Consider the following 26,155-nt stretch of genomic DNA (forward strand, 5'->3'; position numbering starts at 1 on the left):
TTTCATTAAAAACACGCATTAAAAATACAATAACTTGAATAAACCTCTTTTTTAATGATCAAGTTTTTAATTTATGAATTAAAATAAAATTTTTGAGGCATAAATTCAAAATGTGAGGATGATACAAATGCTTAATTAAATATTTTTTCTTACACCACATGACATTAAATTGAAACTTTTCTTGAGAATAGTTTGAACTTTATTGTTAAATATACAAGCATGAATACAAAGAGTACATTACAAGAACTTGGCACATTTACACTACCATTTAAATGTTTGTTGTCTGTAAGATTTTTCGTTTTTGAAAGTCTCTTATGCTCACCATGCTGCATTTATTTGGTCAAAAACACAGCAAAAAGTTATATTTTGTAATATTATTACAATTTAAAATAACTTTCTATTTTAATAGATTTTACATTGTCACACATGTCACATAATCCTGAATGTCAGATTACTTTTGATCAGTTTAAAGGGATAGTTCACCCAAAAATTCTGTCATCTTTTACTCACCCTCAAATTGTTCCAAACCTGTATGACTTTCTTCTGCTGAACACAAAAGTTGATGGGCCCCATTGACTTCCATAGAAAAAAAAAAATTCCCCACACTATGGTCATTGGGGCCCATCAACTGTTTGGTTATCCATATTCTTCAAAATATCATCTTTTGTGTTCAGCAGAAGAAATAAATTAATATAGGTTTGGAGAGTGAGACAGATGACAGAGTTTTCATTTTGGGTGAACTATCCCTTTAGTGCATGCCTGTTGAATAAAAGTATTATTTCCTTTCAAAAAAAGAATACATGTTTCAACAGAGTGTCTGCTGAGCCAAGATGGTTAGTCACACTGCACATGGTCTACCATCCCACAGAATTATCTTCAGAAGCCAGCAGGAATGTGGCTTTGTATTAAAGTATAAATGCTTTATATCAAATCAAAGGATATGGATTTTGTATATGCAAGGGGTGGCAGAAGTTGTGAGAGGTATTCAGCTGTAAGATCAAATAAAAATGGCTTTCATGTTGCTGCCCACAGTCAGAAAAGCAGGCTTGTGTTTCTCACACACAGTCTGCACACTGTCAGCTATGCGCCACAGTTTCTCTTTTTCTTCCTTCTGTTTCTCTTTAAAATATTAAATTGATGGCAAATGAACTACTTCAACAAGCTTTTTGAGTTTCAACAGTACCCACACTGTCCTGTCTTCTGTCTAGTTATCTTTAGTCAAAACTGGCTACTGCTTCTCTCAAAGGACACATTTGAAAGAGACAACATGTGCCCCTTTTCCAGGGAGCCGGTACCCAATCAGAACCCATTCTGTACTTTTTTTTGGATTCCCCATTGAAATGAATGAATATGTCTAATAATAATAATTTGTTACATTTATATACCTTTCTCTGCACTCATAGCGCTTTACATGGAAGGGGGAATCTCCTCAACCACCACCAATGTGCAGCATCCACCTGGATGATGCGACGGCAGCCATATTGAGGCAGCCAGAACGCCCACCACACACCAGCTTATTGGTGGAGAGGAGACAGAGTGATGAAGCCAATCAGTATGTATGGGCATGATTAGGAGGCCATGATGATGGACAGAGGCAAATGGGCAAATTTGGCCAGGATGTCGGGGTTAAACACCTACTCTTTATAATCCTGGTATTTTTAATGACCACAGAGAGAGTTTAAAGGTGCTGTATGTAAGTTTTTGACTGCACTAAAGCATAAAATACCATAATATGTTTGCAGATAGTTAGGAAACATGGTGAGTTCACATACTTGTTTCTCTGAAAAAAAATGCTACAGCCAGTTATTTTATTTTGAAATGTGCATTCCGTGGTGGAATGTCTGTTTTTGTCTTGGTCTGTGCGATACTGCACGTTGCCAATTTACCCAATAGTATTTCGCCACCACAGGTTGCCAGTTGGTGGAAAACACTGCATATTGCAACCATGGAAGCCAGCGAACAAACTGGGTCAAAGATCGCAGATTCTACCCGATCTAAAAGGTCTCTGCACCCATCTTAAAAGCTCTATGAACGGGAGCATATTAAAACGCAATATCAACTCATCAACTTACAAGTCTCCTCACATTCAATTGGTCCTGTTGCGTGTCCTCAATCTGGCAACCCGCGTGTGCATCGAGTCTGAGCAGGAGGGGGCGAGGGAAACAACTCTCTCCAATATTTAGAATTTGGACTGCAGTACCCATTTCAACCGCTAGCTGTCAATCTTACATACTGCACCTTTAACGTCTCATCCGAAGGATGGTGCTTTTTGACAGTATAGTGTCACCGTCACCACACTGGGGTGTTAGGACCCACACATAGCACTGAGTGAGCACCCCCTGGTGGCATCACTAATACCTCTTCTAGCAGCAACCTACATTTCCCAGGAGGTCTCCCATCCTGGTACTAACCACGCTCAACCCTGCTTAGCTTCAATGGGCGATATGGCTGCTGGCTTGTCTAGAAACACTTGATGTGGTGATGCGATGCACATACATTTTACAGACATTCTGTTCCTATGTACAGCACATCAGCTCCAGACACTTTATTTCCCCCATCTGTCCAAATTGAAATATTATTTAGAAATATCACATATTTGAATTGATTGCTATGTTAAAATATGCTCTCCAAACTCATAAAACTTCAGTCAGTCTTTTATTTGCCTTATTTGTGTAAAAGAAAGTTATTAACAAGTATTATATTGTTACAACTTTTTTTTCTCCACAATTTGTAACGTAATGTAGTCACTTACGGCATCATTCAGCTCTTAGGTCTCTCAGGCCAAATACCAGAATCGTTTCCATGGAAAACTGGGAATCTGTCATGTGATGCTTCTTTAGTCTGCTCATTCAGTCTTTCAGTACAAAGTGCCCTCCTTTTCTCGACACAGGACTTCAGCAGAAGAACATGACTCAAAGTGCTATTTAAAGCCATTAAAGATCAGGTTTGCACTGTTCGCTCCAGGTTGCTGACACAGGTGATTCATATTACGGGATGGGTAATTGGGGTAATACGGGAAGGGTTTGACCATAAGATTTACTGCACAAGGGTTGCTGATTTGGTCCCTCAGATGAGTCTGTACGTCTTTACATTATTGCTCACAGCATTATAAGTATTTTTCACAAACAACACATCAAGAAACCTGGTAACTATGACCAGGACACGCCTCACTGTCATTCTTTACCGCTTGTTTTCACTAGTAACAGTCTCAGCAGTGTATTCATGATTTAAAAGGCTGTGTTTGACCGCATTTTTCTGTCACGTTAAAGTAAGTAATGAGTTCTCGAGAGCCGTCTACACATCCCATGTGCATTGCTAGACTTCCAGACTTCTGTTCAAATCAGTGTGGATAAATTTACATTCTTGATTGAGCCAACGGTCAGAGTTTTGCTCCCCGCACTCGTTAGTACGATACAATCTGATTCATTGGAAGTGCTCTCCTCCGGTCAGCAACTTTTGGATATTTAGTACATGAATAATCAGACAGTCATACGTCTAGCCTGGCCACACAAGACACACAAGCCCTTTTATATGGTTTGGCGTGATTGCAGGAACAGGTGGAAATTAGTTCTTGAAGGTGTAATTGTCTGGGTTTAGTCCATCTATCCATTTTTTGTTTTGTTTTTCAGGGTTGTTTGGGAGAGCCCCAGATATTTAAACAGCTCATTAGCTCTAAATTTGCTTTAATTCTGGTCTGTTTACGACGGGAACAGATGTGAAAACCATTCCATGTCTGCCTTCCTCGAATTAAATCACATTTATGAGTTTTGTGGCAATTACAAATGACTGTTTCTCACCTTTTTTGGCAGGCTTCGCCCTCTCTATCCGCTCTTATAACAATGGTCCCGTATTACATCGAAACTCACTTAAGGAATCAGCGTTCAGGATGTCAGACTTGTGATTCGAATCATATCATGTCGTGACATTCCCGCTTCATATCTCATCCACAATGAATGACACGAATTCCTTGTTGTGAGTTACAACTGAAATGGTCCACTGCCAATGTTTAAAGTGTCTCCAGGCTTGTTTCGTCATTCATTTCCTTATTAGGTGGAGGCAAAAGTGGACCTCGCCAAAAGAAAGGCACAGGAAACGAAGATGTGAAGGTTGTGAGAAAATAGGAGGACAGGATGCAGATGAAAATATGGGCGGAAGTATCGTCTTAACCCCTCCTGTCTGACTCCAGGCCTGACTTAGATTTATGCTCCTCCTCCTTCACGGTTTTGGCACATCTGGTGCTCTGCACATGATAGTGAAGGGAAAAACCTGCTCCCTCTCTCCTTCCTCCAGCCGTAGAGCAGGAACAAGATCTTATTTTGCATGTACTTACCAATAGAGACTTTGATTGTCAGTAATGAGGCCTCGACTCATGGTTCAGTGGCAATGTACAACTTCTTGCCTTGCCATGTTTGTTTTTCCTTCTGAAATCTGTAAGGTCTGATTAATCAGACGGGGGTCTGCTGCCAATAGCCCTGCTGTTATCTGAAGTTTGAGACATTGTCTAAATATTGTGTTTGAAGTTAAAATACTTGTTGGTTTGGTCATAGCTTAATTAATATGCTCGCCGTCCACTGCTATATTAAATGTCAGTTATGTCTCTGGTAATAGATTACAGAGACTTTTTATTAAATGTTATACCTATTCCTCTTGTAACACCTTATGTACACTAAGGTGTTGTGTGATACTCCACCTGACCGGCAGAGGACAGTATAGGGAGTTTTGTCTTTCTGCTTTGAAGGACAAAGAAGAGATCTTTATGCTTTTTCAAACTCAACCTGTACAAATGCAAGCATCTTCTGACCCTCTTGTACAAGTGCTCATCAAAGTGCACATCGATTTTTGTTTCTTCTGTTTTTTTCTGTTGTTTTTATGCAGTTTTTCATCTTATTTGCTTTTCTTTTGTCTTCTGTGAGCATTGCCACCTAGTAGACCCACCAGTCAGTTCAGTCTATTCAAGGCACATGATGATGCATTTTTTACAGTCTTTTTGACTTATGAAATCTCTTATGCTCAGTGCAGCTGCATTTATTTGGTCAAAATACAGGAAATATTGTAACAGCAAAGTTGTGAAATATTATTTAAATTCAATTTTTTAATATATTTAAAAATGTCATCCTGTAATTTTGTCCCATAAATTATTATTTTTTAATTCAACTGAAGTTTTTTTTCCATTTTAAAAGGGAGGAGGGGCTGCTTGATATGTTCCGCCCTGTCTTCCGGTTTCAGTGCACTGATATGAACATTTTGTCCGATAACCGATAATTCTTTATATCTGAAAGCCGATAACGATATATTGGCTTCCACGTTTTTATATGTTTGAGAGCCTGATTACAAAAACAAAAGTCTCACCATTAAAATCCATGTCCCAAGCACAATTATAATGATGTTCTCATTATAATTTTATATGACAGACTTGTTGCACTTAACTTGCCTACGTTTTCCTTTTTTGAAGTGATTTCAATCATATTTCAAGCCATTCAAAACCATCATGGTGAACAGTGTGCATCTGAAGTGTCTCAGCTGAAGGAAACAATCCATTATTTATCGGATTTAATATATCGGCCAATTTTTTTAATTAAAAAATGTATATACATTTTATTTCATATCAGTTCAGACCTCTTTGAATGCAGTGGACCTCTAAAACAAGCCATTCTAATCATCAGTACACCTGTAGAGATTCCCTCTGTGAAGGCCTAAACAGTGTAAACACTACATTTCTTACCATTTCATGGTTCATTTCCATGCTGCACATGGTTCATTTTCATGCTGCAATGCTGGCTGGGCCACCCTGCCATCATTCAAAGTAATTGCCCACAATTGTTGCTCCCTCCCTAGTGGACTGTTAAAGATTAAGATCCCACCATCTTCCCTTTTCCAGCAAAGATGTTTCCACATTTTACATCTCCCCATTGCATCTCTGTTCCGCCTGTCATCATAACAATATTCAGTAAATAACCAAAATGGCAAAGTGCCTTTTATGATCCCTGAATGTTTCTCATTCCCTGTCCTCCTCTTCATCTCTCATGCACCCCCCCTCCCCACACCATCCTATGTTTTCCCCTCTCTCTTGCTTTAACTCTAGACTGTCTTTGTCCCTCTTTGTGAGAATGATGGTGGTAAGATTTCATTCCTTTAGCTGTTTACACAAAGCTTTTACAGGGCTTTAAGAGTCAGGGTGAGGCCAGGGCTAGGCGTGTTGCCTTACACAACGTGCGCTTCGGACAATACAAAGCTTAATCTTCTGAGGGGGGCTGGACTGGGATCGGGGATCTCAGGACCGGTCAAGGGGAATCCCTAGGACGAACCAAAGTGATGTATTGGTGTCACAATAGGTAAAAATAGCTAAAGCCTTTTGAGGAAATTGCACAATTGTAGTAGTTAGTCCATGAAGAAGCCTGGCATTGATATGGCAAGTTCTTGTAAGCTAAACGGGAGTCAGAACAACAATTAAAGAGCTGGAACAGTAACGTCTGGTGTGGGATACTGGCCTCTCGGGATCTGTATTTGTTCCACTTTCGAGGTCCAACTGGCAGTTGGACTTTTGTTCCTGTAACAAACCCACTGTTTTTTCAATTGCATCTATTTAATCTCAACTGGAGGTCCTGTGAAAGGGTGAGGTTTAAGAGCAGAGAGGGAATGAAAACCTCACCTCCAGGAAATGGAGTAGAGAGCACATTTTCCAGAAGCTTGGGGAAATGAGATGTTGATCCCACACCGTGGCTCGAAGTTTCCTCTTACACCCGCTCCGGACAAAATTGTCAATGATCAGATTCCCAAAATGGAATCTTGACCATTCACACTCATGTGTGAAAACATGTGAAGTTTTGGCACATATGGATGACTAAACCCTTCTGCAGGAAACACTAAAAGGGAAACACGCTTCAAACGAAAGATGTCTGACATGGACGTCCTAAGTTCTTTTGATCACTCTTTTGGTCATGAGTGTATGTGTGCACGGAGGTGAGAGCAAACTATAATTCATACCAAATGCTCATGCACAGAGTCCCACCCCTAAACCACAACACCCCCTCACACACACACACACACACACACACACACACACACACACACACACACTTTGAGAAATGGAGCTCACAGTCTGGTGCAATAATCCTTCATACATTAGTTTCTGTCAGATGGGTGGGGTGGAAGATGTCAGTCAAGTGTGTATGAACCCTTGTGAGCTGCTCATTGTTAACTCACTCTCTGCAGAGCTCTGCTTCTCTTAAAATACCACGTCCAGGGGTCTGTCTGTCTATCTATATAAATCATCTTTTTGGCGTTTTTGCCTTAATTTGGATAGTATAGCTGGAGAGAGGACAGGAAGTGAAGTGGAAATGAGAGGGGGCGGGGTCGGGAAGGGAAGGGACCACAAGCCGGGACTCGGGTCACCAAAGCACAATCGTTCAACATGTCGGAGCACTGGCCATCGGCTCTGACAAATTATTTGAATTCTATTCATTTTAATTCCGCTTCCTTTCAAATCCAAACTGCAATTCTATTCCTGTTTACTACTTAATTTGAGCTTCTGGAGTAAATATATTCATCCGGAAATGCATATACTTTTAGTGTTTCTCCAAGGTTTTTTCTAATACAGTGTTGTACGTTGACAAACAGTTGAATAGATTGAAAAATGTGCTTTTGGACTCCAGAAAGTATTGGTTGAGTAGTAAGATGTGTCAACATCCAGCAACGTGCAGTTTCCCATATTTTTCTCTCTTAGAATGATGGAAGAGGCTTCAGAACAGTGTATCCCCACCTCAGACAGTGGCTTTGGCTGTGGTTTGTGACGCTAATATAGCTGGCCTTTCATCCCTGTGTCAGAGGAGCAGACCTGTCTCACTGTGTGAGATCCTGCTGTCTGCCACAGAACACCACAGCTTTTCATCCCCTTGAGGGGGTTTGACAAAGATTTCCTGGCTCTTATTAAATTATAATCCCCAAACTCTCTCACCCTTCACTCTCATCACAGACCCTGAATCTTTTTCTCTACCATCCAGACTGTGATAATACTGTACAATGGAGGATTTCCATGTGTCTTGGATACCCATCAGACACAGTGATATAGTGATTGTAAGTAGTCATTTAGCAGACGTTTTTATCCATCCCCCTTGAGCAAATCTGGGATTGAAGGAATAGTTCAATCAAAAAATCATTATTCATGTTTTCATGCCTATATGGCTGTCTTTAGGGCTTTTCACACTTTAAATAGTTAACCCTTGGTCATATACCCTAGTTTCCTATCATACGCAGAAATGACTGTATATCGCATGTTGTTTCCGTGGCTGCCCAAAGCACGTGAATATAAGGTACGCGACTGGTTGTCGGTTGCTACTGTAAGCATCTAGTTGTAACATTCCAACACCGCATTGTTTCACACTGTACAAGTTTGGCACCGCAATGCGGAGTTAACACCGCAAAAAGTGTTGCTAACCAGAGCAGGGTTTCATAACCCCGGGTAAAAGTCGGTGCTAACCCCGCTCCTAATTTTCAAGTGTGAAACGCTCCTTTACCCGGGGTTAAAAGCGGTTTTAAGAACGACGATAACCTGGGGTTAAGTGCAGGGTGAAAAGCCAGTTTGTTTCTCCAAAATACTTTATAGTTTCATAGATATTTATAGCAGATTGTCCAAGCTGCCATTTTTCATATAATGAAAGTAGATGATAAACATATGTCCTCACAAAATGCAAACTATGAACATTAACATCATGCTTTGTAAAGCTGCTTTGAAACCATTTGTATCTTGAAAAAGCGCTATATAATTAATTTTATTTAACCTGACCGCAGTTTTCAGGCAAGATTTCCATTGAATACTACATCAAATTTAGTCTCTTCCTCACACAAAGCTATTGTATGACTTCAGAAGACTTGATGAGTCCTATTGGACTATTTACTTATATTTTTTCGGAGCTTGACAGCCCTTGGTCCCCATTCACTTTCATTGTATGTTATGAGAGTACAGAGTGAACAGCGTATGCTTTTGAGTTCCACTGAAGAAAGCCATCGGTTCTAGAACGACATGAGGGAGAGTGAATGATGACAGAACTTTTATTTTTGGTGGTCTTGCACAATGGCATGGTGATTGATCATGACTTGCACTGTACAGAAACTTTTTTGCTAACTATGCCACACCAACCCTAATAAGCATGTCAGATACTGTATCTGCAGTGGGTGGAGATGGAGGTGCTCAGAACAACAATCACTTTTCTATTTTGCCGTGGACTGCAAGCAGACTGCTTTGGCCAGCACCAACACAAGCCATGTTAGTTTAGCAAGAATGTTAACGGTGTGTCAGCAGTGGATCAGAATTTCATAATAGAAATGAACCTGCAGGTTTCTCGCTTTCCTTCTGGAAGCGATTCTCACTTGCAACGAAGTCCGAATTTTTCCAGTTCTAGAGAACAGTGAACCTTAGGATTAAGTGTGATTTCCCCTGGTGGATGCCAATTATTTGGTACTCCATAAGTTCACACCCTGTATAGCTAAAACAAGTCTAAATCCATGTAGCCATTGGCCTGGGTTCCAGAAACTTGTAATTGTGCCTATTTGTACAGAGGAAAGCTTATCCTTTGTGACTGGATGAGCTGAATGAAAAATATTTGGATGATCTGAGGGAAGGGCAAGATTTAAGTACAGTACTCATTTATCATTCTCAATGCACACTGGAGCTGGACTGTTCCTCGTTCTGTAGAAATCCCGGAGTAATTTTAGCTTGACAGAATCCTGGGGCCCCACATTCACATCAGACATAGGTATGTACAAGGAGTTCACCTACACATGTAGGTCTTGCTCCACTGACGAGTGCCACCCACATGGAGGAGTAGAGCGGGCCATTCGTCACCCAGGCTGAATATATGGCACAGGCTGCGAAGACAAAACACAGCCAGCTGATGACTGCTCTTTGAATGCTCTGCCCCAGCTGCTACTACACACTTAAGTGTTCTTTGTTGATCCTGGGACAACATTTCGATCAACCAATCAGATCTGAGCGACAAGTTTACAGTTTATGCCAAGTTTAGGCTTAATCCCAGGGTTGGGTGCTTCTACATCAGTGTTATTCATTTCATTTCATTTCCCTTTGATTTTAGGGATAAGTTATGGGTTGGGTTAATTTCGGAATGTTTTGCCACTTCCAGGATCAACAAAATATGTTGGTTGGCAAAATCACGGTGACCTTCAAACCTGTATGACCTTTTTAATTCTGTGAAACACAAACATTTTGAAAGTAAAAATCACCTCCAGTGAGTTGTTAACTGCTTCAAATGGATTGAGTTCTCAAGAACCAGATCAGTCCAGTTCAGGCCAACAAATCATTAAGACTGGTATTTTAAACTAGAATAACCAAGTCGGTAACACTTTACACTAAGGTCTCATTTGTTGACATTAATGTATTAACTAGCATGAACTTACCATAAGCAATACATTTGTTACAGTATTTATTAATCTTTGTTAATGTTAGGTAATAAAAACAGTTGTGCATTGTTTGTTCATGTTAGTTCACAGTCAGTTGACTACTTTAAAAAAAATATATATTTTAATGTATTAGTAAATGCTGAAATAAACATTAACTAAGACTAATCAATGTCACAATGTCACTGGTGATTGTCGTTTGAACCTTTCTGGATCCGCCATCAAATGGATAAGTTTAATTATATCAAGTGCTGTGAGAAAAGGCTATGAATCTCCACCTCCAACATCCTCACACGCAACATTGCCTATAGCCGAGACACCTTCTTTAAGTGTACAGATGTGACGTAATGACGCAAAGAATGCTCAGATTTTCTGTGGAAATCCACCAGTACCACTGGAATTAAAAACATTATTACAAGCTTACCGTTTTTAATCGAGCTAAGGCAAGCAGATAAGTTTTGAACACTGGATGGTTATGTACTTGCTCAAAAATTTATTTTGAATAATTTTTAACCCAAAAAAGTTACGGACTGCAGCTTTAACTAATGAAACCTTATTGTGAAGTGTTAAAACAAAACAATTGAAAAGATCTGTTACAAAAGGATTATTAATTCATAAAAATAACTACTTTTATCATGAACATGCCAGAATAAAAAAAACACAAAAAGGTGTTTACATCTCATAATTCTGACTTATTTTCATCAGAATTTGTGATATAAACTTGCAATTGCAAGTTATAAAGTCCGATTTTTGTCAGATCATTTTTAAAGGTCATTCAAAGAAATAAAGGTCAGAATTGTGAATTGTCACAATTACCTTTTGTATTTTTTTTATTCTGTAGCGGAAACAAGCTTCTATAGTCTCTTGTGTGCACAAATTTCTCTCTCAAAGAATGTTTTGATATTTCTAACAGAAAACAAGAAAAAAAAATGCTAATTAAGAAAATCATTTTGTAGCGAAAAAGACAGATAAGTAGAGAGAAAGAGACTGCCAGCTCAACCTCAAAAAAGACATATAATGGAAAGAGGAGAGAGATGTTGAGAAAAGGAGAGGGAGAGAGAAAGTGAGAAGTGAGAGAGAAAAGGAAAGGGAGAGAGAAAGCGAGAAAGAAAAAGTGGTAAGGGGAAAAACAGAGACTGTTGACCGAGCAGGTGAGGAAGGACGTGGGGATCAGATTGTGTCTGTGTCTGTGGAGAGACACCCAGACATACTCAACAGGAACACAGCCAGAGCACAGGTCATGCCAGTCAACCAAACTGTGCTCCTTATTGGATTATTACTTACAATATATTTTTATTGTTGGAGTGGCTGTGTAATATATATTTTTATTTTCATTTGTATATTTTATTTGCAATCGTATTCTGTGTTCGCAGTCACCCCCTAGGCCCATGTTCACTATTCCCTACATTACTCCACTAATATAGGCCTGCCGCTTTTACATTGCTGTTTAATAATCATTTGAAACTTGGCAAACTGGCAGCTCCAGTAGTAATGTAAAGATTTATTTTGAACTCTATCATGGAAACTAGCATTTATAAACCTTAATTAATAATCAATTCAAAATGATGTATACTTGTATGATTTTGGATACGTTGTACCCACATTGGACCAGCGGTTTGGAAAATGGATGATTCAGCTGCGGGTGTCATCTTCTGGCAAGACGTGGGAATGCATTATGTGATTGATTGAATGAATGCACTCGATAACGTCCACAAGGGTTTCGGATACCACTACAAATGGCTCTCCCCTCAAATAGTGCCCTATTTAAGGGTATATGGGGTGATTTCAGACTCCGCCCAAGAGTTTCAACCAAATTTTATTAAAACATTTATTTTTTATTTTTTTTGAGCAGTCAATTCAGAAACATTTTGCTTTCTGTGAGAACAGGCAACATAGGGACAAACAGAACATACTAATCTGATTTTAAATTATCAGCTATTTCTCAGTTGTCTGTTTACACGTACCATACACACGTTCAGCACCCTCAATCTGTTTATCAAGTATTTGTTCATACTCTAAGAAAACTGTCCCTCCAGGCATCAGTCCTGATTAAAGCGCTTTTAAATCTCTTTTTCATATTCATGTGGAATAGGAAAGAATGTGAGCGTTTTCCTGTAAGCTAAGCGTTTTTTTGAAGCTAACACCTGGATTGTATTTGCAGCTGTCTTAATCGGATATTTCTCCACAATTAACAAAACAAAGTGACTCTCAGTTGGAGACTTTTTACTTTTTCTCTCTCTCCACAGCCATTTTTCTGTCTCTTAAAGTGTTCAATATGCTCAACTCAGATGCCCTGCTTTGTTTTCCATTATGAATGACTAAATTACAGAGTAGTTTAATTCATGAAGATGAGCTGAAAAAATATCAATGCATCTTACTCAACAGGCCAATGTGCGGCGGAGAAAAAGTGAGGGGCATTAGATTCTTTACACACCTAAACTCATCGACCCTCCACAGGCCCCTGAAGAGATGTGCTCAGCCAGTTAGTCTAAGGGCTTTGTTCACAAACCAAAACATATTTGATTAATCCCTGCGAATGGAGTTCAGATGGACTCAATAAAATTATGAAGACACAAAATGAAAAATACTTTTAAAAAATGGGCTGTTCTAACAAAACACAGTAAAGTGGAGCCCTATTTCCCCATAAGAATATAGGCCAAATATCTGTCCATGACTAATCTTAAATTCTTTATTTTGAATGCCAATGACAAAATGGTCTTTTTGTCCCAGATGGTGTAGCTACGGCATCTACCAGCAGGGGCTTCTTGGGTCTAACATTGGCAAACTAGGCTTATTGGAGAAACGTGCCTCTACTTATATTTTTGCAAAACTCCAAAAATGTACCTATTCATTCAATTTACTAAAGTTTGTAAGTAAAGTGAACACTAGAGGCAGTAAAAATGTAATTACTTTTCATACAAATTGTTTCAGCAAATGTGTTTTATCTCACGTTTGCTTTTGCTAACATTATCAGTTCGGTTTAGCATTGAGTTTAGTGTAGGTGGAACACTAATCGGATATTTCATTTCCGAACTATGATAGATACAACAACTAATGAAATAAAACATTGCCACATTCGCATTTATTGGTTTTGGATAAAACTGAACGCTCTTTTTGTGCCACTTACTGGGCATTGTCAAAAACAGACACACCTAGCTAGGTAAGGAAGACAGGCTTGTCACTTTCAAAATAATGCAATTTTCTTGCTATTCCAACGCTATTTTTTAAAGGTATAGTGGAGGATTTTCCCGAATTTTAGAAAAGAACCACCCTCTCCACTTTTTAAAAAAATGCACATGCGCAACACTCTACCTGCTCCCGAGAGGGAACACCTATTAAACGTGTGCACGAGAGAGCATGCACGAGCCTAGTTCTCAAAATGTCAAATGCCCTTCCGTGTTTTATTTAATTATTATACTGATCGATTGAGTGAGGACTCAAGACATGATCTGCAATGGAGAAGTAGCTTGTTGCATTTGTGTAATAAATACTATGGTGAACACATTGGAATTATCAAAAATGAACACACAAGGTTTTAGAACATTTCAGCGTGATACCTTTTGTCCATTTGGTCATAAGGCTACTTTAGACAAATTGAGATGTTTACCATGTCTGCGCGGTGCGTGACTTGTGCCAGGGCAAGCATCGCTAATCATAGCTTACATTAACTTTTACTAGCAGTGATTTTAAATGGATTTCTCCAACTAGCATGCCAAACTTTACCTGTCGAGTAGAAACTTCGTGACTGAGGCATCAGTGGGAAGCCCAACCTGTGCTTTTAGCGCACGCCAGCGTGTGAAATATTCTCCCAAAAACACTCTGGTCTTGTTTCTTTCTTCAGAGGCCTTTCTCTTCTTGTCATACAATTCGTAGACACTTTTTCTCTTGCGACCCTCAGACATTTAAAAAAAAAAAACGGTGAGAACGGCGTGCTTCAATGAATGGCTGAAACCGTAGCTCACCACACATATACACCTGAAAGTGCGCATGCGCAGAAAGCGAAAACTACCTAGGGACGAGCACGTACGACGGCCTTACGTAAACATATCACCAGAATGATTGACAATTAGGAGGACCAATAGTCTTGATGATCCACCCGGAAAAAGAAAATCCTCCACTATACCTTTAAGTAGCAGAGTAGCAGACATCACTTTTTTTGTCATTATTTGCCACAAATTTTGTAGTTTTATTAGTTTTTAGAAACTAAGTATTTAGATTGAAGTATTTCTTGTTAGTAGCTTGTAGTTTAGCTAGGTAATTTATTAAAGGGTAGCTTGATGGTAGCTGTAATAGCCTACTTCTTCCAGTGTATGCTACTATGCTTGTAGCATAGCAAGCTGCTAGTGTTTCCCAGAATTAAAATCTTGATATGAAACTCTTGTATATATGCACTGAATTTACACGACATTCAGAGTAACTACAAGTTTTATTTTTTTTATTTTTTTTTATATAATGCTTTAGCAATGCATTCCCTTGTTTATCATGCGAATAAAGCTTTAAATCTGAAAAGAATGAGTGATAAAGAGTAAAATGAAGAAGGGATAGTAATACAACATATGTTCATTATGGTCTCAGATGTGACACCCCAGTGGCCAATGTCTAATTAAACCCAAACAGAAAGTAATTTCTCCATAATAACCTATAGGAGCACCTGTGCTAATGGTCCAGCTGGTGTAACCTATATAAACACTCACTTCTTGTGTATTCTACATGTGTGTGTCTGAGAAGGCATGTGGCAAAAAAAATCACGTTGCTGTATTCCCGAGACTGCGAAAGGTATGTGCATCATTCGCACAGCCAAGAAGTCGAGACAGCTAAGATGACCAGTGTCTGTTATTTACTGTGTCTAAGAGAACATTTCCTCTGGGGCACGATAGAGGGAGCTTCAACTGAACTACCTGAGAAAAACATGTTCCCACAGTATCCACAAACCCCATTTTAAGAGGTTAAACCGTAGAAGTGCGGCACTTGAATTCACTGTTTATCTGTCACATTTAACTTGACAGGAGCGTTGGCTTTAGGGCCATTGCATAACATCTATGGGGCCCTAGGGCAGGCTGGAGGCCCCACTGATGGAGAAAAGGAAAGGGGCGAAAAACAAAACAGCAGCTTAAGTCACACCTCAGCAGGACCCTGACAGCATTAAATAGATGATTTATAGACCGATTCTGTTAAATGTTGTCACAGAGGGGGGACGGCTGCATATTACCCGTCTGCTTCTGAGACTTGCTCTGTAGGTCAACGTCAACGTGTCTGAGAAATGCTCTCTGAGAGCCAATTTAGCCAAACCTCCATTTTAATATCCACACTGGGCTTAGGTCACGGTGGCCGCTAATATGCCATGCAATCAGAGAAAGTAAATGTGCAGGGTGTTGGAAATGAGCTCCGCGTTCCTAAATGTTTGTGCAGTGCTGTATAGTTACTAGGGTAGCCGATTACATAGTTTATATAGGGGGGAAAAAGAGCGATATGTGATTGGCAGACGAGGAGGCCGTTACAGGTTAAGCACCGTTCGACCCCTCCTGAGATTTAACTCGTGGTGAAAAGTTGATTTATGGAATAAAACTCTCAGACCCAATTTCCGCCTTTCTCACTGACTCCATAAGCATGGTGCTTTTCAAACAGACATGTGCTTGTACTGTGCAAACACACACGCTCTCTCGCATGCCACACACAGACACACTTTCATTTACGTTCATAAAACACTAAAACACTGGCCTGGTTTCATAGACGGGGTTTAGATTAAGGATCAGACCTAATTTTAATTAGGACATTTATGCCTTATTAAATAGGCACCAAAATAATGGCACTGACATATTTTATTATTGGTGCAAGTTGCTGTCAGTTAAAACAGCACAAACATGCATTTTAATCTGGGATTAGGCTTAAGCCTTGTCTTTGAAACTGTGAGTGTATGTGTTGGTTTGAGACCCAATGTCATGAATGCATAAAAAAATGCAGTTCATATATTCTTGCAATTTCTGCATTATAATGGCACATTAAGTTAAAGGCACAATATGGGATTTTTTCTCCACAAGGGGTCGCTAACCTATTTACAATAACAAAGGCGTAGATTGATGACGCAACATTTGCTATGAATTATGGATTTTGTCGTCAACGTCAAGCCGACCGATCTAATAATGTAAATGGATTACTGAATACATCGATGCTTTTATCATGACTGTGATATGAAGCAGTTCGGGATTGCTAAGAGACAGCTATCAGCTCCACACGCGATGCGAGTCCCGCGGATATAAAAGGAATATGGACATTTCATTCTACCGAACTACACGCAGAATTACTACTCACAGGTCAGTTTATTAGACAAATTAAACTTGAGAGGTAACGCAGCGCTGTTTCACTTGGTCTAACATTACACTATCACTCTAAACTGCATTTGAATGTGTTGAAATGTATGTGTTAACGTCAGTTTGTCTGTATGAGACTAGCAGTAAGCTAGCTAGATCAACATTAGAATAACATACAGATCCTATTCTAACATTTTATCATTGTTGAACTATATAACCTTGATTAGTTTTATGTAAATGTGCTCACCTGTTTAATAAAGTACATGTAGGAGTTGTCGAAGTCTCGGACGTGGAGCTCTCGTTTATATAGTGTCCATGGGAGCTCTCGACATCTCGAAAACACCGCGCTGATATTGATTCTCGGTTTAGTTCTCCTTTTTTATCCAAAGTCTGCTTGCCATGGTCCATAATGTTTGAACGAAACAACAACAGCGTGCAAATAGACATTGCGAACTACACAGTTGTCCGCGTCAGTTTGGTTACTATCAGAGGGCTCTGGTTCATAGCTCTGGTTGCCATGGCAGCACGAGCGGAAACCAGAGACAACACGGATATGACGCCATTGACGGCGACAAAACGGAAATAAAGACACGGTCCGTGTCTTCGAATTAAAATATTAATTTCTCTGGATTTAGAAGTTAATTGGAACTGTCGGGATAATGTAAATACACAACTTTAAAAAATATATAACATAGATATAGTGATTTTTTATATTTTTAAATAAAAAAAAATACATATTGTGCCTTTAATACAATTCTTGAAAAGTATGTATTTGTATATTATTATTATTATTACTATTTGAAAAAAATAAAACTTCACTGCTTTTTATCATTTGAAAACATCAATATTTGAAAACAAATTCCTATTAATAGTGGTTCATTTAAGCTATTAGTCGGCTAGTCTCACATGTATGACATTAATTTAATGACTTAACTATTTTCTGATACCAAGCCCAGTATATATTTATGTTTCAGGGCTGAGAAAGAATATTATATGAAACATTGTTGTTAATATTGTGCTACATTACAGAGAAAAGCTAAACATGAGCCTTTAAAATGCAAATTAAGTGCTCAAGCGCACGCATAAAGCTTACCGCAGCGCAGCAGCAAAAAGTTAAAAAGTTAGCCTGACGTCGTCGTACTCAGAATCTAGTCAGAATATGAGTCTGATACTGCTCCATTGGGCTGTGATTAAGGGGCGTGTTTCAACCGAACCAGGAAAGAAAATGCCTCTGCACTCAATTGGATAGACCTACAACCAATCAGAGCAACTGAGTAAGTGACGTATGTTCTTCATTCATCTTTCCGATCGGCCATCTTTCCGATCAGCCAGATGAGATCGACTCATCTTTCTTGATCGTGGTTCTCTGTTCCTCTTTTAAAATTAATGCGCCGTATTAATAACAGACGCGATGGCGGAATCTACACATCTCAATTCTCCAGCAGCAGTCATCTTTGTTGTAAACGAATTCAACCATTTAACCGTATGAATTCAATCGTATAAAGCCCGCCCTGACAATTTGATTGGTCCGAACAGCTCTGGTTCGAGCATAGTTGCTCCACAACGGATCAAGTCCAGACCGACCTCAAATGTAGTGGGTGGGGCTTAATTCGGCTGGCATCCAGGCTAGTAAAAAGTGTAACTTTGTCGATTTTCAACCCGCTTTATTGTTATAATGTCGGTAGTATATGTAATGAACCATGTTTACTCATTCTCCGTGTTACTTGGACTGATCAATTTTCGTTTATTTCTCAGCAAAAGTCTAACCGCTCCAGGGTAAACATGGAAAGAGACATCTGTTTAAGGTGATGAATAGTGGGAATAGCTTCCTTTTGAGCTGTTTACTTGTGGCTCACTCAGGTTTGGTGTCTTGGTTACCACCTGAGCTGCCATGTTGTTTTTAAAGATTACTGCCAGTAGGTTTTGGCCCCTGCAGTGTTTTGCCAAATTTTCTGCCAGCATGCAGTAAGTGAAAGTGGTATAACGAAAAGTAATGCGTTGTGTTTTTCTTATTTTCCTGTTTTCGCACAAGGACAGGTCTTTCTGATTGAGTTTCACAGGACTGATTAGAGGTGAATTACATGGATATGCTTTTAAAGCTCATTTTTGGTCTTGGTGAATGAATGTTGTTATTCTGATTTGGAGGCCGACTCGCTGTGGGAAGGCCATAAAATGTGTAATGTCTGGGGAAAATGCTTCCTTATTTTTCTTTCTGCTCTTAAAACAATTTCTGTTTGAAATGTTGTTAGCTGTTACCGTAAATTCTAATGTGCAACTGACTCAAGTGCGTCTTTATAGATCTGTTTTAGATAAACCATCACCACCTTTTGCCAAAGTCTTCTTCTCTTTCAGATAGCTTTACCTTTAATGCTTGTGACTGGCTTTAGTTATTCAGAAGCTCCTTATTTTTTGTGTTATAGACATTTTGGCAGTCGCTCATTGTTATGTGCATATCTATGTTTTAGACCTCAGCTGTGCGCTGTAAACACAGAGTGTGCGCATGCATGGCTGAGCGCTTGGCCAGACGGATTGCGTGAGACTTTTTTACTGCGTCTGCAGAGCTTTTCAAGAAAAACATTAGATAAACAGATTGTACCGGCCTGTGGAACAGGGGTAATGTCTGATTCTGATCGTTTTTAGTGTTAAGACGCCTGCTCAGAGCGAGGCACATTGTTAAGAACGTCTAAATTATCCTTCCCACAATACCACAACCCCCAAGAAAGGCTCAGCCATCCACCCCCCTACCACCACCAATGACAGCCAACTATTCAACTACTAACCAAGTTGGCTGTATACCACCAATGCTCTCAGTCGCTTTCTGTTTTTGCCCTGTTTGTCTGAATCTCTCTTTCTTACTCTTGGCCTCCCTGCTTATGTGACTTTGACTTGTGATCATGTTTTTCCTGGAGGGGGAAACGGCTACATGTGAGAACTAGGAGGAAGCAAGTTTTTTAGCGAGCAGAAATACAGATGCTCACACAGACGTGACTAATTACCCAGGCTCACTCATGGTTTTTGGGACTGCACATCCTTACGCGGCAGTAAAATAAGATGGCAACCGCAGCGCTGTACGGCTCTCTCGGTGGCAAAAAAGCATAACACTACGCTAACACTGTAGGAGGGCTTCAAGGCCGGAGCAAAGCCCCAAATTGTCCTGCCGGAGCCCAGCAGAGCCCTGAACCGAAATTCCAGTAAGAATAACAATAAAAAAATGAAAATCGAAAATGATAAAAGAGGGAAACGCCAGTGAACCACAGTGAATTAGGCAAAGCAAACAGGCGCAAGAGTGCCCCGTTTGGAGTCTTGCTGATTGGGAAAACACAGCGAGTCTGACCATGTCTGGCTTTTTTCTCATCTCTCTGGCCAGCTAGTGCAGGAGCTGCAGTTGGACCAGGTTCCCTGCAGATGTGGTTTAACATGGATGGACATGTGCTCTGCCATACTTTTCTTTTTTGATTTCCACGGATCTAACACAGGCACAAACTAAATGTTAACTTTCCTCTTGCATTTTGCCTTTGTCGGTCAGCACAGGCATTTCTAGTATCTGTCTTAGACAATTTTCACAATACACATTTAGTCTCCCTCCTTTAATTAATTGATTTGATTGATTGATTGATTGAATAGATGCACATTTTTAGTCTGCAGTTCGATATGATAGTATTTAACATAAAATTAGCCTTGCATGAAAAGCAGCCCCTATGTAAGGTGGGATTTTGGGGTCCTCACCTTCTTGACAGTATCAAACAATCAAAATAATAATTTTGTTACTGTTCAATTAAGAGTATTTTCATAATACTTTGACATAATTTGCTGAATTGATGTTTAGTCTAATTCATTGTATTTTTTCCTGTGAGGAAAAACGCTTATAAATCATACTAAATTATGTATTATTGAAAATGTAAAAATGCAGCAAGTTTTCTGTAAGGGTTGTGTTTAGGGTTAGGGTTATGGAAACCCTGTGTGTGTGTGTGTGTGTGTGTGTGTGTGTGTGTGTGTGTGTGTGTGTGTGTGTGTGTGTGTGTGTGTGTGTGTGTGTGTGTGTGTGTGTGTGTGTGTGTGTGTGTGTGTGTGTGTGTGTGTGTGTGTGTGTGTGTGTGTGTGTGTGTGTGTGTGTGTGTGTGTGTGTGTGTGTGTGTGTGTGTGTGTGTGTATTTTGTTTATAGGGTTAGGGTTATGGAACCCAGTGTGTGTGTGCGCGTTTGTGCACACATATATTTAGTAGATTAAAATATTTTGTTTATTAGAGAATAAATAAATGAAAAGTTACACAAATTAATGTTTTAAGCTTAAATTTAGTCATTTTTATTTATTTACATATCCAACACTACTAACCCTTCCAAAAATTGTAAAGCCCATATAAAATAAATGGTTTATGTAACATTTCCTGAAGCTTAAGCACCTTCTTTCACTGACCATTTGTTGAAAAGAAAAATACTTTTTAAGGAGTTTTAGACATGATTTTGTACCCTATTCATGGAAAGGGCCTCAAATGTGTAAAACCTTTGATATGATTCTTACAGGAGCCTCTTACTGTTTAAATTGTGGAAATGGTTTATATTTGAGAAAGGGGCACCATTAACCTTTGGTTTGAATTTAAAGAGTCTCTTGCTGAGCTGTGGCACTGTGGAGAAAGTTGAGCTGACCTGTAAGTCTCATGCTTGCAGATGCAGTCGGGCTGACTGTGAGTTTCTGTGTTCAAACCTGCGGTTACGAGAGAGAGTTCAGCTGTCACAGCACATTGAAATAGGAAGTGAGGTAGGTTATGAATGTGTCTTGGCTTGGCCAGGTCCACTGAGAACGGCAAACCAAAACCTGTGAACTGTGAAGGCCATGGATAGGATGTCGATGTGCTTTTGGGCAGAATTTAAGATCAGCAGACTTTAAGCTCTGTCCCATAAGTTTCACAGGTTAGGCACTCTTGGGAGAACACAGGGTACAAAAGTGAAAGATTGGTTGATGTTTCAATCAATAAACTATCTGCCAAATTTAATCAGAGCACAGGACAGTTGGTCATAAATATGTCTGAGGTCAGATTCTTTAGATAAATAGTAAAATGTACTATTAATAGTATAAAATTAATTGTAAATAGTAGTGTTATGTTGTAATGCTTTATATTTGAAACAAACCAATGAATTCATTAAACATCTTACCTTTGGAGGTTATCATAACTTTAAAAAGTTAATTATTATGATTTTTTTAGAAAATATGTTTTCAATAATTTTAATTCTTCTAAAGTTTTGTCTTAAAAACTAAATCTTAAGAAAAATTAAGAAAATATGAAGAAAATATCAGTTAAGAATTGTATTTATTTTATGTATTAAAGTATAAAATGTTTGTTTGTTTATTTATTTATTATTTTATTCTCCCCCAAATTAAATTCTGTCTTAATTTACTCAATCTCATGTTATTCCAAACCTGTATGATTTCCTTTCTTCTGTAATAATCGGGATATTTCACTTTAATAAACCTGTACAACTGTTTTCCACTGTGGAACACAAAAGAAGATCATTGGAATAATGTTTTTTTTAACAGTTTTTGCCCATGTGATGACAATCAGGGGGTCCAATACAACACTGGACCCCATTGACTCATTTTACAGTGGAAAAAAATATGTTCTAGAGAAGAAAGGAAGTAATACAGGTTTGGAATGACATTTTTTGTTGTTGTTGTTTTTGTCAATGATGATAGATTTTCAGTTTTGGGGAACTATCCCTTTAATAATGTATCATGAATTACCCCCCTTTTCCAAATCTCAAACTGTGTCAAGCACTCAAGAGAATGCAGGAACAGACAGCAGACAGACCGAAGTAATCTGACATCTTCAATATCCCCACTGTTAAACCCCAACTTGATGCCATCAGCACCCTCTTCTCCCAGCCAGTCTCTCCCATGCACCTGATCAAACCTGCGTAAATATAAATATTTGGTGCGAGTAACATGAGGATGAAATTATCATTCCTTCCTGCAGTAAATTAAAGCAAACAGCTGCAGCTGTCTTGGGGAATGACTGGTTAAACAAACGCTGAGGCACTGAGCCCTACCTAGGCTTTGGCATCCGTACCTCATCGCCCAGGCGTAACTTGTATGGGGTCAATAACTACCCAGTGACCCGTCCGACAGACAGCCATGTAGGACGATCCTCCTGGCTCTCATTGTAAGCATCTCCGCAGGCCCTCGAGTGAGACCATGTACCTCTGACTAGGCTGCTTGTCTAAACCCAAAAACTGAACCCAAAGATTTTGTGATTTTTTCCACAAAGTACTGAAACAAGGCCTAACATAACATTTCACTTCTAAGGTTTTATATGATGGGCTTTTTTTTTTTTTTTTTTGGACCGGTGTTAGGGGTTATTTTCTATTTAGCTGAGAAGAACTTTCATGTGCTATGTCCCGTGCCAGGCATCACTGATCAGGCTAGCACATTTATGTATGCCACTGTCACTCAGTATTACAACTACTAGCAGTAGTGCTGACTGGCGTAGGACTTTGAAATCCAATCGAGCACATTGGTAAAGCCAACATAAACGGGAGCGTGAAGAGAAAATAAATGCTCTATAAGGTATCCAAAAATGAGTAACGGAGTAAAGAACATGGAGTAAAGAACTCTGTCTATAAGAGGGGATGAAAACATTATGCAATGAGTAAAGGCCCCGATACTCACGGTGTTATTTTTCGTTCTTCACTTAGGGGTGAAAAGAAGTTTGAAATATGTGACCAGCTGTAAAATGTTAGTGAACAACATCCTGACGCTTCCCATGCTGCTGAGAGCGGCGTTTAGATGAATATGTTAATATGTGCCGCGGCCTTTCCTCTCAAGAACAAAATAAACACACAACAAAAATGACAGCGGTGAGAAAACCGCAGTTAAGAAAGCATCTGATCATGGTGATGTGGATTTTTTTGCTGAAGCTCTACAATTCGGCACTCCCGTAAAATCATGACACGTTTATTTATATAGCGTTTATTCAGTGTCTCAATGTGTTCAATTAGAATTGTTACTTAAGTTTCTACTATAAAGCAGTTCTTCAGTGTGTTCATGTTTTTACTCGTGTCTCGACGGACTGAACAGAAGAAATTAACCGGAGAGGATTTCCACCTCAAAGAAGGCGGAGCCTTAAAGGGTTAGTTCACCCAAAATTGAAAATTCTGTCAGTAATTACTCACCCTCATGTTGTTCCAACCCCGTAAGACCTTCGTTCATCTTCGGAACACAAATTAAGATATTTTTTGATTAAATCTGAGAGCTGTCTCACTCCTCCATAGGCTTCTAAGACACTATAACTTGCTGGCCCAGAAAATGCATTAAAGACATCGTTAATATAGTCCAAGTGACTACAGTGGCTCAATCTTAAGTTTATAAAGCGACGAGAATACTTTTTGTGCGCAAAAAAACAAAAATAACGACTTTATTCCACTATTTATTTCCTTCTCTCTGGGCCTCAAGTTTTTTCACGTAGTGTAATAGCGCAGCGCTTCTGTGTTGTACATTTACATTTACATTTATTCATTTAGCTGACGCTTTTATCCAAAGCGACTTACAATTGCTATATATGTCAGAGGTCGCACGCCTCTGGAGCAACTAGGGGTTAAGTGTCTTGCTCAGGGACACATTGGTGTCTCACAGTGGATTCAAACCCGGGTCTCTCACACCAAAGGCATGTGTCTTATTCATTGCGCCACCACCACCCCTTTGTACGTCACAAGCATGACACACATGACCAGTGTCGGCCAATAGTGAGCCTACGTGGTGACGTGCAACACAGACGCGCTGCGCTAAAACACTACGTGAAAAAACTCAAGGCTAAGAGAGAAATAAATAAATAGTGGAATAAAGTCATTATTTTGGGGGTTTTTGCGCACAAAATGTATTCTCGTCGCTTTATAAACTTAAGATTGAGCCACTGTAGTCACTTGGACTATATTAACGATGTCTTTAATGCATTTTCTGGGCCAGCAAGTTATAATGTCTTAGAAGCCTATGGAGGAGTGAGACAGCTCTCAGATTTAATCAAAAATATCTTAATTTGTGTTCCGAAGATGAAGGAAGGTCTTACGGGGTTGGAACAACATGAGGGTGAGTGATTACTGACAGAATTTTCATTTTTGGGTGAACTAACCCTTTAAAGCACACCTAACTATTACGTAATCCCCACGGACCAATGGTTGTTCGTAGGTGTTTACCAGCCAGAGCGTACTTTTACCCAAGGTTCGCTTCGGCAAGCTGTTTCAAACTCCAGAAACGAACCTCATTTTGGCCTGATTTTGTTCGAAATGACGTCACACCAGTTCGTTCTTCCATTTTGCTTGAAGTATATAGCCTTAACAAACGTCTAACACCCAGCACTAGGACTGCTCAATTAATCAAAATAAAACCGAAATCATGTTATGGCTTAGTGAAATCTTAGTAAGAAGCCTGTGCAGCGTGTTTCAGAGTGTAGCGCAGCACTGTTCGTTTACATGTGATATATTATTATTATTATTTTATATCCATATTGATATTTAAACACAACATTTGGCCAAATTGTGCAGCCCTACAAACAAGCGCAGCAACCCTAGATTTTTTTAATTGCATTTAAAATGACCCCTCCCTCCATCCAAAATCAGTGAATCAGTGATCTTTCTTTCTTTCTTTGCAGTTTGGAAGCTCGCGATCTCAGAGGCCGATGACAATGCTGACAGTGCTGTGTGTCCTGCTAACGCTGGGGAATCATGTCCTGGGTGGAGGTTACGCCCCCTTGCCTCAGATGAAATACGTGCAGCCCATGATGAAGGGGCCTGTTGGGCCACCCTTCAGAGAAGGCAAGGGCCAGTATCTTGGTAAGTGTTGTTAATTAGCTAAATCATCTCTCTATCCATTATTATATCTATCTAGATTCCCCATCCACCCATTTATTCATTCAATGTGTCTGAATAAAATAATTAATTTCTTTTTTTTTACAGCATGAACAGGCCTACAAATATGTGTGCACTCAACTGCACCACATATCTTATTTTTATATACGATTAGTTCTGGTCTGACAGCACTGAGACTTTTTGCTATTTGTATCACTCAGCGTGAATGTGTTAGTTCTGGACAGACTGTCAGTCTGTGCATTTGTGGGAATTTTTCAGTGACTTTTTCTGCAGGTTACATCATTACACCAGTAGGTGGCACCAAGTGTCTTTATGAGTGACTTCAATAATTCATTAGACTGATTTGTTTGAAATACTGATTTATTCATGAACAAAACAAGTGACTGTCTTTATGATTAATTTAAAAACAATGACTCACTCATAAACACTTGACTGGTTTTCAGGAGGTTAGTGAATAAGACTTTTGCATCGAAATACCATTTAATTATGAGCTGAATTATAATTTTTTGTAACAGTTTAGTGTATTCACTTTTTACAGTCCAAAACTGAGATTCTTCATGCAGAATAGAGTCAGGGAGCCAGAAG

General features: G+C 39.3%; 1 protein-coding gene across 2 annotated transcripts in view; it reads left to right on the plus strand.

Annotated features, from left to right (window-relative positions):
* The window catches only part of col8a2 (collagen, type VIII, alpha 2), a 57,888-nt gene that overhangs the window by 24,933 nt on the left and 6,800 nt on the right, over positions 1-26,155 (plus strand). For both annotated transcript variants that reach the window (XM_082187069.1, XM_082187068.1), the window contains exon 2: positions 25,354-25,534. In XM_082187069.1, coding sequence (XP_082043195.1) covers positions 25,381-25,534 — 154 coding nt within the window. In that variant the 5' untranslated portion in view covers positions 25,354-25,380. The remainder of the gene's footprint in view (positions 1-25,353; positions 25,535-26,155) is intronic.

The sequence above is a fragment of the Leuciscus leuciscus genome (assembly GCF_965113295.1).
Source record: "Leuciscus leuciscus genome assembly, chromosome: 12".
Lineage (NCBI taxonomy): Eukaryota > Metazoa > Chordata > Actinopteri > Cypriniformes > Leuciscidae > Leuciscus > Leuciscus leuciscus.